The sequence below is a fragment of the Emys orbicularis genome, chromosome 19 (genome assembly GCF_028017835.1).
Source record: "Emys orbicularis isolate rEmyOrb1 chromosome 19, rEmyOrb1.hap1, whole genome shotgun sequence".
Classification (NCBI taxonomy): domain Eukaryota; kingdom Metazoa; phylum Chordata; order Testudines; family Emydidae; genus Emys; species Emys orbicularis.
In genome coordinates this window covers 3,111,689-3,123,910 of record NC_088701.1, presented here as the reverse complement: position 1 = coordinate 3,123,910, position 12,222 = coordinate 3,111,689, and the positions used below count along the sequence as shown (strand labels likewise).

At 62.6% G+C, this 12,222-nt stretch overlaps 1 protein-coding gene across 1 annotated transcript; it reads right to left on the bottom strand.

The window, feature by feature from the left end:
* Window positions 1-6,918: 6,918 nt before the first annotated feature.
* BEST2 (bestrophin 2) lies at window positions 6,919-11,832 on the bottom strand. The gene is given in 10 exon segments (XM_065419619.1): window positions 6,919-6,984; window positions 6,986-7,499; window positions 7,814-7,968; window positions 8,146-8,226; window positions 8,485-8,637; window positions 8,988-9,065; window positions 9,587-9,741; window positions 10,612-10,845; window positions 11,293-11,387; window positions 11,681-11,832. Coding segments are annotated over 10 exon segments (1,683 nt in total).
* Window positions 11,833-12,222: the final 390 nt, after the last annotated feature.

Sequence of the window (12,222 nt, the reverse complement as noted above, 5' to 3'; positions counted from 1 at the left end):
CTCCAGGGCTGCGTGGGGTGGGGGGGGTCTTGCCCATTGCCGCCCTGTGGCATCCACCCCCTGTGGTGCCATCTGTCTCTTACGGGGGGCAGGGGGAAATGCAGGCAGCAAGGGGCTAACTCTGCCCTCCCCCAGAGATGGGCTAGAACGGCTTGCGCTGCCAGGGGGGTGCTGGGGGGAGTGGATCTGCCCATGATCTCGGGGGACTGGAGATGGACCCTGCTGTGAGCCCCCTTGCTTTGCACTACTAGAATGGGGGGGGAGTGAACAGGGAGGATCAGCCAGGACCCTCCCTCCCCCCCAGCCTCAGCCCCTAGCCAGTGCCCCTGACCCCCCCCACACACACTCCCTGGGCTGGTCCCTTTGAGCACTAGCGTGTGAGCTGATCCCTTCCCTCCCTCCTCTGAAAGACCCCCCCCCTGAATTTTAACCCCTTCTTGGCCACTCTCCCAAGCGCAGCGCCGCGAGCCCCTCTGCCGAGGCACCCGGCAGTCAGTGGCCGTGGCAGCTGGCGGGGGCGCTGGCTCGTGTTCGGGGCGTACGTGGTGAGACAGCCGAACACCAGGGCATTGAACGCCAGGGTGGTCTCTGCCAGCACCACAGCTCCTGCGCTCAGGGTCGGTCCCATCCCCTGTGGGCGTCAGGAGCTGGGCAGGTTCTGCTGCTTGATGCCACCCAGCCAGTGCCTGTGGGTGAGGGGAGATGGCTCACAGCCTCTGGGCTGGGGCCTGCCCCCTTCACAATTCCCTGCCGGAGCCTCTGACTTGCTGTTGACCAAAATCTTACCTGATTAGCAGCTGTACCAGCCACCCCCGTCCCGGCAACTTCACGCACCGTGACTTCCCCGCTTCCTTGTCAGTTCCTAGCTGCTGTGGCATCAGGTGCCACCTGGTCCCAGGCTTCACCGTGGGGATCCAGGATCCCTGTTGCCCGGGTTCTGCTCTGTTCCCTGCCCTCCAACAGAACCCGCCAGCCGGGGCCTGGGCTGAGACGCTAAAGCTACCGGCAAGGAGCCGCTTCAAACCTCTCCTTCAACACTAAACGCCTCTCCCGGCCGCTGGGAGCCAGGCAGGTCCCAGAGTCGGTCACTACAAACCCAACCCCCCCTCGTTCTCCGGCGCGGGGGCGGTTCTGTGTCCGTTCTCCGAGGCTGGGTCGAGCGGCGTCTTTTGGTTGTAAAGTGATCTGTCCTTTTACCTCTGCTCGGTGTGGGTTGAAGTGGATTGAGTTTTATTTTTAAATGTTGTGGGGGGGGGGGGGGGTCCAGATTGCCCTGAGCTCCCCCTACTCTTCTTCTTTTCATTTTAGAATGTGATTTTAGTCAAACGCTGCTGGGGTTTTAAGACGCAAACTGTATATTTTGTAAAACTGTGACGGGGGAGGGGTTCTGTGGGTCTTTTATTTTTCTACTCTAGGGCAGCCTGCAATGGGGCACGGGGGCACCTTGGCTCCTGTCCGGAATCTTAACACTACCAATAAAGATGTGCTGATCGGTCTCCTGAGACACAATAAGCATCTGGCTGTTCTGACCCCTAGTGTCTGGGAGCAGGTCTCTATGGATTATTAGGTGTATTACGGTAGCCGTATGGATTTTTCTGGATGCTATAACTAGGTGTATTATGGTAGCACCTAGGGGCTGGGAGCCCATTTCCATGGATTATTAGGTGTATTACGGTAGTGCGGAGGCATCCCTGATTTGGATGAGGACCCCGTTTTTCTGGGGGCTGTGTATTAGCTGTATTAAGGTAGTGCCTAGGGTCTGAGAGCAGGTCTCCACGGGTTATTGGGTGTACTACGGTAGAGCGCACGCCCCCATAGTGCTAGGGGCTACCATAATCTACCTAATAACTAGTGTCTGGCGCGTAGGAGCCCCAGTCATAGAGCCGGGCCCATGGTGTGTGGCGCTGTACAGGGGCAGCTGAAGCATGTTTCCCTGCCCGGTTGGGGGCTGGGCTGAGACACCCCCCCCCCCCAAACTCATCTCTGGGGCAGGCTCTTGGCTGCTGTTAGCTCGGCCTGGCTTGGAACAGGGCATCAGCCTGAGCTCCTCTCCCTGCCCACAGCCCAGCTGGTCACAGGGGCAGCGGTGCTGCAGGCAGGTGGGGCTCAGCAGAGGGCAATCGCCCCCCCGGTCAATGCTGCCCCCAGTGTGGCACTGGGGGGGGAGGGTGTGCTGTGCCCAGGGAGCATTAACCCTCCAGTCACCTCTCCCCAGGGAGCCCTGCCCTCTGCCTCAGGCAATGCCCGATTGGGGCCTGTCTCACCCATCCCAGCGCAGGATCTCCAGCGGCCCTGGCGGATCAGCACGCGGCCAGGGCAGAGCCTGAGCTCTTCTCCAGCACTGTTCAGCTGCAGAGCGCCCTGGTCCCCAGACAAGGTCGGTATTGTTAGCCCCACTTAGCAGATGGGGAAACTGAGGTGCCAGCAGGCCCAGGGCAGAGCTGGGAATTGATCCGCCCTGTGGCTTCCAGTTTCCAGCCTCCAGAAGAGAATAGCAGCCCCCCACCCCTCCTGCCCATTGGGCTGGGCGCTACCCCTGGGACTTAACGAGTACAGCTCCCCCAGCACCTTGCAGCAGGGAGTGCCAGAGGGAAGTGGGTGATCTCCCAGGGCCAAGAGAAGACAAACGTCCCCTCGGAGGGAGCTGGCATATAGTGTCACGGGCTGCTGGTGCCTGCCAGGCCGGCCCCACGTGCTGGTGGAGAACAGCAGGGCTGGAGGCAGCAGCTGCCAGGCTCTGAGCAGATCCTCCGGCCCGTGGCCAGCTGCCCGATTCTCTCCTGCGCTGTGAGAGGCTGTGGGGGGCGTTGCCTGGAGCAGGGCCTGTGTGTTCCTCCACTTCTCCCCCAGGCCCCTGGCTGCCCCCCTCCCACCATCGCATGGACTCCCCCACGCCAGGCCTTCTCTGCCCCTATTTGCTCCTTCCACCTTGTGGCATAGATTTCCCCCCCCCCTTCTTCCCTGGGGCTGGGGCTGCTCTGGGATTGTCCCACAGGCTCTGCCCTCCCCCCGTCCCAGTGTGCCCCCCCCGTCCCAATTTCTTCTCTTTCTGGCTGGGAGCTAAATCTGGGCATGAACGTGCCAAGCTCTTAGCCCTGGGGGAGGGGGGGTGTCAGTGCCTCCCCTCCAGCAGCTCTGTGCCCTATAGCCAGCGGTGCACATGCTAGATGCAGGTATCGGGGATAGCCGTGTTAGTCTGTATCCACAAAAACAACAAGGAGTCTGGTGGCACCTTAAAGACTAACCGATTTATTTGGGCATAAGCTTTCGTGGGTAAAAACCTCACTTCTTCAGATGCATAGAGTGAAAGTTACAGATGCAGGCATTATATACTGACACATGGAGAGCAGGGAGTTACTTCGCAAGTGGAGAACCAGTGTTGACAGGGCCAATTCAATCAGGGTGGATGTAGTCCACTCCCAATAATAGATGAGGAGGTGTTAATTCCAGGAGAGGAAAAGCTGCTTCTGTAATGAGCCAGCCACTCCCAGTCCTTATTCAAGCCCAGATTAATGGTGTTAAATTTGCAAATGAATTTTAGTTCTGCTGTTTCTCTTTGAACTCTGTTTCTGAAGTTTTTTTGTTCAATGATAGTGACTTTTAAATCTGTAATAGAATGACCAGGGAGATTGAAGTGTTCACTTACTGGCTTTTGTATGTTACCATTCCTGATGTCCGATTTGTGTCCATTTATTCTTTTGCGGAGGGACTGTCCGGTTTGGCCAATGTACATGGCAGAGGGGCATTGCTGGCACATGATGGCATATATAACATTAGTGGATGTGCAGGTGAATGAGCCCTTGATGGTGTGGCTGATGTGGTTGGGTCCTCTGATGGTGTCGCCAGAGTAGATATGGGGACAGAGTAGGCAACGAGGTTTGCTACAGGGATTGGTTCCTGGGTTGGTGTTTCTGTGGTGTGGTGTGTAGTTGCTGGTGAGTATTTGCTTCAGGTTGGGGGGTTGTCTGTAAGCAAGGACTGGCCTGCCTCCCAAGGTCTGTGAGAGTGAGGGATCATTTTCCAGGATAGGTTGTAGATCGTGGATAATGCGCTGGAGAGCTTTTAGCTGGGGGCTGTATGTGATGGCCAGTGGTGTTCTGTTATTGTCCTTGTTGGGCCTGTCCTGTAGTAGGTGATTTCTGGGTACCCGTCTGGCTCTGTCAATCTGTTTCCTCACTTCCCCAGGTGGGTATTGTAGTTTTACGAATGCTTGATAAAGATCTTGTAGGTGTTTGTCTCTGTCTGAGGGGTTGGAGCAAATTCGGTTATATCTTAGGGCTTGGCTGTAGACAATGGATCGTGTGATGTGTCTTGGATGGAAGCTGGAGGCATGTAGGTACGTATAGCGGTCAGTAGGTTTCCGGTATAGGGTGGTGTTTATGTGACCATCACTTATTTGCACTGTAGTGTCCAGGAAGTGGATCTCATAAGGTGCCACCAGACTTTTTGATAGATGCAGGACTGGTCCTAAACTGCTGTTTGGGGCTCCCCGTCTCCCCTATATCCCCCCCCACCCCGCTGGGTTTCCCCACACATGAACCTTTGCAAGGTAGCAGCGGGGGTGGTTCAGAGTTGCGGCAGGATCAACCCCAGGCCCTCACAGGCTTCCTCGTAGTGAGCCCTGAGAGGGGGAGAGGTTTAAAACCAGCCGTCCATGCAGGAGAGCAGGGGGTCTCCACTCGCACCCCTGGGCCTGGATAAACAGCAGTGGCTCTGGTTTAATTCAAGCTGGTTTTTAAGCCAATTTCAACTGGAGCCAAACGATGGGGGGTTGGTTCAGTTGGAAACCTGCTTGTGAGTTAAGGGGCCTGGAGTTTTTGCCCCGTTTGGCTGAAGGTGGGTCAGGCTGGAGTTCGAGGGCAGCGATAAACCCAGGACTCCATTCCCTGCCGGGCCGGTGAAGGCCCTGAGCCAGCTCTGTCCTGGTCTCAGTCCAGCTGCCCCAACTCCCCCTGAACTCGGGGGCTTTGAAAGCAGGCGCTGAGCGGCTGGGCCTCGCTTTCCCCCTCCCGCAAAGGAGGCGACACCCCCACCTTGCTGCTCTTAATCACAGCAGCTGGCCCTTGAGCCCAGCCCCCCCAGGGTGACAGCATTGGGGTGTAGATCAAACAGCTGGGGCATGAGCCATCAATGCTGGCTCGGCTCCAGCTCTGCCTGGCTTTCCAGCCCCGGGCGGGGGGCCCTGAAGCAGCTACACCCCCTCGAGGTGTTTTTGGGTTGAGACCAGATGGGTGAATTCGGACCATCTCCAGCCATCAGCCCACAAACCCCCCCCCCCCCATCAAGCACAGATTCTGGCTGACACGGGCCCACGGCTGCTTCGGCCAGGGGCCAGTCTGGGCTTAAAAACCGCCTCAACGGGCCATCCCTCAGCCCTGGTTCTGGCCAGTCCAGCTGCTGGCTCTCCGCCTCAGGCGGCAAGCTCAGGGCCCATGGGGGCCAGCAGAAATCGCCTCCCCCTGGGCTGGGCAGAGCCATCACACCAACTAGCGCTCATCTGAGCTCAGGACCTGTCTGGCTGCTAAGAGCCAGGGGCTCACTGCAGCGGCTCTCCGGAGGGGTAGGTTTGCTGCTCGCGTGCGGCCGGCTTCGCCCCAAGGCAGCGCAGACAGTACTGCCAGCTGGGAGTGCCTTTCAAGCCCTGAGCACCGGGGTGGGGGCCCACCTGTGAGAGTTGCTGCTTATTATACGCAGATGCAGCCACCTCGGGGGTGGGACACAGCCGCTTATTATCTGCAGGTCCCTCGCCCAGCACCGAGATGCAACTCCGAGCAGAAGATGCAGCTGTTCAAAGTAGGCTCAGGCTCTGAACCTGCCCCCCATCCAGGGGTCCCATAGGCTTCTACTCCTGCCCCCAGGGGCCAAATACCAGCTCCCTGCTGCCACCCCCTGTGGCATGAAAGTGAGAACACTGGGGTTCCCCCGCTGAGCTGCAGCAGTGCCGTAGTTCATGATTAGGACCTTTCCCTCATCCACCCCCAGGGGCAGGTCCCACCCCTGGTCCCGCCACAGGCCGACAGCACTTCTCCAGCAGGGTCCTTGCCGAGGCTCCTTCCGCCACTGTGTGACCTGAGCCAGAGGCACCAAGCTGGTCAGAGGGGCCACCTGCCCCTGAGGAGACGGAGACAGGAACACCTGGGGCAAGGGGCCCTGGCTACCCCGCCCCCCTCCCCAGCCCATTTTATTTTAAACGTGACCCAAGTTTCTGGAGGTGGGACTGGCCCCATCGCATGTTTCCAGCAGAGCACACGAGAGCTGCCTGACAGTAGTTCCTGGTGGCAGAGGGGGAAACTGAGGCACAGAACTGCAGCCAGCCTTCCCAGCAACCTCCCCCACCACCCTCTGCCCAAGACCCCACACAAGAGCAGCTTAATACAATTATATTTAAAAAGGCAGGAACCAGACTGTGAAAGAAAAGGGATTGAGCCATTTCCCCCCAGCCCCAGAGGGGTGAAGCTGCCCCCCCAGCTCAGCCCCCCCCCCCACGTCCAATCCCGGCGGGCGAGCGAGGGGCGAGGCCGGGGCAGCCCAGGGCTAATGAAACGATGCCTCGAAGATGGGGGCATTTGCAGCAGGGTCCCGCTCTGTCGTGGAGGAGAGTTGAGGGGACCGGAGCTGGGACCAGGCCGGGTCAGCCAGCAGGGGGCGCTGCATCACCAGGGCCCAGCACGTAGCTGGTGAGCCAGGGAGCACAGGGGTCTGGGTGGCTGGGGGAGGGGGGAGGGGTTGATGGCCCCCCAATTAATGCCCCCCCTTTGAACAGTTCATCTGGTGGCATCAGATCTGGGCTTAGCTGCCTCTGGCCCAGAACCAGGCGTCTCTGCCGTCACATCTAGGGGTCGGCCCCCAGCCGTCACTGGGGTTGGGTCCCCGCTTCCCCCGGGCGCAGGGCATCTCCGAGTCTCGGCCCAGCCCGGCTCACGCCATCGTCTCCTCCTCGATGCGGTTCTGCAGCCAGGGGCGGTAGCCGGCACTGGGGGGGGCCGCTGCGGGCGGGGGGCTCCTGGGCGGCTCCTGGCTGCGGGAGGAAGGACGTGTCCACAAGGGGCCCCACGTCCTGTGGCGAAGGGAAGCCGCCGGCCACAGGGGCGGCGCCGTCGGGGTGAAGCAAGGAGACCTGGGACCGCCGGGCAAGGTCCGACTCCTCGGCCAAGGCCTCCTCGTGGCTGCCTGGGGCCCGGGGCCCGGCTTCCTCACCCCCCTCCCAGCCCCGCTGCTCCGGGGCGAAGGGGACCTCGCTGAGGGGCAGGCGGCGGGCGGGGGGCCCACAGCTGCAGTCCGTGCTCTGCGTGTCCTGGCACAGGCAGCTGTAGGAGGTGGAAGCCTCGGAGACGCAGCTATTCTTCCGGCGCAGCAGGGAGAGGCGCCGGCCGAAGCTGCCTGGGGTGGGCCCCGTGGCCAGCAGCCGGTTCAGGAGGTGCAGGGGGACGTGCCGGCTTGGCTCCAGCCCCTCCTCGATTTCCTCCAGCGGCTGGAACTGCATGTCCTCCTTGGGCAGCCTGCACCGGAGAGACCAGGGATTGGAATGCAGCCACCTCTGGGGTGGGGCACGGCCCCTCGTTATACATGGTCCCTCACCCAGTGCTAAGCTGTAGCCACCTCTGGGGTGGAGCACTGCTCATTAGACATACGCTGAGCTGCAGCCACCTCTGGGGTGGGGCACGGCCCCTCGTTATACACGGGTCCCTCACCCGGCGCTGAGCTGCAGCCACCTCTGGGTGAGCCCTCAGTAGAGAGGCCCAAGTGCCCCTGGGATCCCTGTGGTCCAGGGGCCAACCAAGGGAGCCCCCAGCACCCCCCGGCCCAGGCTCACGTCATGTCGAAGGTGGAGCCCTGGAACGACGGCTGGTGCAGCAGGAAGACGGTGGCCGCCGTGTAGGGGGCGCGGGGGTTGGAGGCGTCCCAGTAACGGTCCTTCTCCAGCAGGGGCAGGTCGTCGTACATCTCGTCCACCGCCATCATGGAGACCTGGGGGGCAGGGCAGGGGTCAGGACTCCTGGGGTCTAGCCCCGGCTCTGCCCCAGACTGGCTGTGGGAGCGGGAGCCAGACACTAAGTTGTGGGGAGGGTCCCTGCTGCCTGTTCGTCAGGACCCCACAGTCTGTGGGGCTGGCAGGGGGGTGGGGGGCAGGGTGGGGGGAGGTACCTGGAAGTTGCGGTCAATCAGCAGGTTGGTTTCGAAGTCGTCGTCGTCCTCCCCAAAGGGGTTGATCAGCTGCTCGGCCACCTGGGGGGGAGCACGGCTCAGCTGGGGGGGGGCAGAGCCTCCCCCAGCGCCCTGACCCCTAATGCCCCTTCCAGGCCTGCCCCTCCCCCAGCATTGATCAGCTGCTCAGACACCTGTGTGGAGCACGGCTCAGCTGGGAGGTAGGCCCCTCCCCCAGCTTTCTGCCCCCCAACCCCCTTCTGGGAGTCTTCCCCCTCCCCCAGTACCCTGCCCCATCCCCGTCTTGCTCTCCCCCCCCCCCCCCCCCCGCGCGCGCACCTTGAGCCAGCCCACGTAGAAGAAGAACTGCAGCAGGGTGAAGACCGGCACACACAGGTCCAGGTCGTGGCCCTCGTAGCCCTGGACTGGGTCCAGGAACTGACGCCCGATCAGACAGGCCACGAAGAAGCTGTACACGGCGATGGTCACCACCTGGGGGCGAGGGCAGAGAGTCAGGGCAGCGCTGGGCCCGGAACCCCGGCGTTCGGGCTCCCCAGCCCTGCCCCTCCCCTCTCCTCCCCATCCCATCCCCAGAACCCCGGCGTCCGGGCTCCCCAGCCCTGCCCCTTCCCTCTCCTCCCCATCTCATTCCCAGAACCCTGGCGTCCGGGCTCCCCAGCCCTGTCCCTCCCCTCCCCCCTCCTCTCCATCCCAGTGCCAGGCCCGGAACCCCAGCATCTGGGCTCCCCCAGCCCTGCCCCTCCCCTCCCTATCCCAGCGCCAGGTCCGGAACCCCGGCGTCCGGGCTCCGCCAGCCTCCACTCCACGGGGTCGGCGCTCACCTGCGTGTAGACCAGGGGGACGCTGATCCAGTCGTAGTGGAACAACATGCTGCAGTTCGCACGGAACTGATTCAGCTCCTGGAAAGGGGGGGGGCATTTCAGAACCAGGGAGGGGGCAGATCCCTGCTGAGGGGGGCAGCTTGACAGTCCCCCAGGGACAGACTCAGGGCATCCCCAGGAAATGCCCCCTGCCCAGCACAGAGCCCCCACCACTGCCAAGGTGGCTCCCCTCACTGGGGTCCCCTCTAGAGCTTGGGGGGGGGGCTCAGTTGTCCCCATCAGCCCCCAGTTAGTGCTGATAGGACGCAGCTGGCTGGGAACTGAGCAGAGACCCAGCAAACTCATCACCTGGCAGATGAGGCACCGGATTTGCCAGCCACCACCAGGGGCTGGATTCAAACCAGCTGGGACAAGAGGTAGAACCCAGGCATCCGGGCCTTCTACTCCCCAACCCAGAGCTGGGCCCAGAACCCAGGTGGTTGGGGCTCCCCCCCCCCAGCCGGACACAGAACCCAGGCATCCGGGGCTCCCACACCCCGAGCCGGACACCGAACCCAGGCATCCCCAGTCAGACACTCCCCCCCCGGGTTTCCACCCACCTCCATCAGCATCTTGAGGGCACAGTTGTCCCGGACGCGCCCCTCCTTGCGAGCCTGGGCCGCCAGGTTGGTGAACCAGACGCAGGGGATCCAGTATTTGTTGTAGGACGAGCTCAGGTTCTCGTATTTCTTCCTCTCCTCCCGGGTCATGAAGCCTGCGGGCGAGGGGAAGGGGTCACCCAGCTGCCCCCCAGCCCAGGCCGGGGACCAAACCTGTGGCCTCTGCGTCCCGCAGCCCCTCCAGCCCCCACTACAGGGACTCACACGTCTCCGCGGGGTCTGGCCACCAGGGGGAGCAGGAGAGGCACATGGGGTTCGCCTCGAGCATGAGCAACCCGGACCCCAGTGCAGGAGGGGGGCATTGTTACTACCTGCCCCTCCGCCCCTTTAGACACCCCTTTCATCAGCCTCCCTGGACAGTCCCCCCTCCCCCCTTTAAACAGACTCTACACTGGGACCCCTCACCCGGCGCTGAGATGCAGCCACTTCTGGGGTGGGGCAGGGGGGCTGTTTATCCAGAGACCCCTGGCCCGGCGCTGAGATGCAGCCGCCTCTGGGGTGGGGCCAGGGGCTGTTTATCCAGAGAGCCCTGGCCCGGCGCTGAGATGCAGCTGCTTTTGGCACAGAGGCTGTTGAACAGCCATGCCAAGGTTTTGATCAGGCTGTGAAGTGAGCTCTGGATACAGCTGAAGCAGCGGGAGGGAGTTAGGGAGGTGGAAAGGAATTCCCGGTGCTGGACACCGGCCAGGCCGCCGGGGTTCAACCCCCCCCCCCCCCCCAAACACAAATGCGAAGTGACAGTGGAGTTTTACTGGCCGCGAGGGCCTGGGCCCTTGATTTTTGTCTCCCAACGGATTGCAGCTCGAATCGGGATAGGAGAGAGCCCCCTGTTGAGCCCCCGCCCCGCTCCCTGCAGCACAGCTCCCCCTAGTGCCGCATTGGGGTCAGCCCTGACTGGGAGGGCAGAGCGCCCCCTGCTGAGCCCCCACCCGGCTCTCTGCAGCCCAGCGCCCCCCGGCACCTACCTGCCTCCACCACGTGGTCGATGGTGGGGAAGCGCTTGAAGACGGCGGTGCTGACGGAGCGCAGGATGAGCACGGCCGAGAGGCTGCTGTAGCGCATCAGGGTGCGGCGGTAGAGCCGGCCTCGCTCGTCCCCGCCGTGCACGGAGCCGGAGATGGCGCACATCAGGCGGTCGGGCATGGGCATGCAGCTGTACTGGCTCCACCACCGGTTCACCACCAGCGTGACGTAGAAGCCTGCGGGCAAAGGGACAAACACAGGAGTCAGGGACCGAGCCGGCCACAGAACCCCGGCGTCCTGGACCCCAGCACTGCCCGGCGGGGGACAGAAAACAAGCCCCAAACACAGGGAGGTCAGTGGGGTCCAGTGGGGCTGGGATGAGTCGCTCGCTCTCACCCCATTCCCCCTGGCTTGAGGGGCCTAGCAGGATTCGAACCCAGGGCTGGTTCCGCCCTGGTGGGAGAGCTGAGCCCACACCCACAGCCCAAGCCCCCCCATCGCCCCCTCATGGTGCTACAAACAGCCCAGAGGGGTATTCTGCCCCCCGGGGGGGGGAGCCAGTGGGGCCCATACACCCTATAGTGCCTGCCCGCCCTAGGAGAGGGCAAAGGGGCCTGGGGGAGGAGGGCATGTCTCTCACACGAGGGGCTGGGCGGGGAATGTGGGGGGGTCCCAGCTCTTACCCAGCACGAAGGAGACGGGGATCAGGTTGGCGTAGTTGTCGCAGTAAATCACCAGTTTCTCAAAGTAGCGTTTCTGATCCTCGGCCAGGACAAAGCTGCGGGTGGGAATTGGGCCGGGGGGGAGAGAAATGCAAGGAGGTTGGTGCCCTTGCTCGGGGGTTTTCCACCCAGACCGTGCACGGGGATGGGGCATCCACACACGTGTGCAAAGTGCTGCATGCCCCTCCCCCCTCATGAGAGCACAGGCACACAGACGTGCGAGGGGCTGGGGGCATGTTCTCCCCCCACCCGCGTGCAAAGAGCCACAAGCACATGTGCAAGGGGCACGCTCACCACAGCCGTGCACAGGCCCAGGGGCACACGCGCGTGCAAAGGGGCCCCCCCTCACCGGTAGGTCAGGCTGAGCCCCAGGTAGGTGACGAAGAAGGCCAGGAACTCCTTGTACAGCAGCTTGTAGATGCTCCCACGCCAGAGCAGCAGCAGTTTGTAGAAGCCCCCGAAACGGGCGTTGGCCACGCGGGCCGTGTAGGTGACGGTCATGGCGGGGCGGCGAGGGGGACACGGGCCCTGCAGAGACACGCGGTCAGAGAAATCAGAGACGGGAAAGGCCGGAAGGGACGTCAGGAGGTCACGGGGGCCGCCCTGTGCACTGGGGCAGGACCAGGGGGGGCCGTCCCTCCTCCTCGCTTTGGGAGGGGAAGTCGGGTGCTACCCACCTGCACGCCAGGTGTAGCCCCACACACCCTGTCTGTTGGCACTGTCTGTACAGCGCCTGGCACGGTGCGGTCCTGGGCCGGGACTGGGGCTCCCGTAATCCAAATAAGGAGGGAACAGGGGAGCACGGAGAACCCCTGGAATGAGGGCAGGGCAGAATGTGGACCCCAATAAGGGTGGAAGTGGATAATGGGGGAGCACACAGCCCCTGGCCTG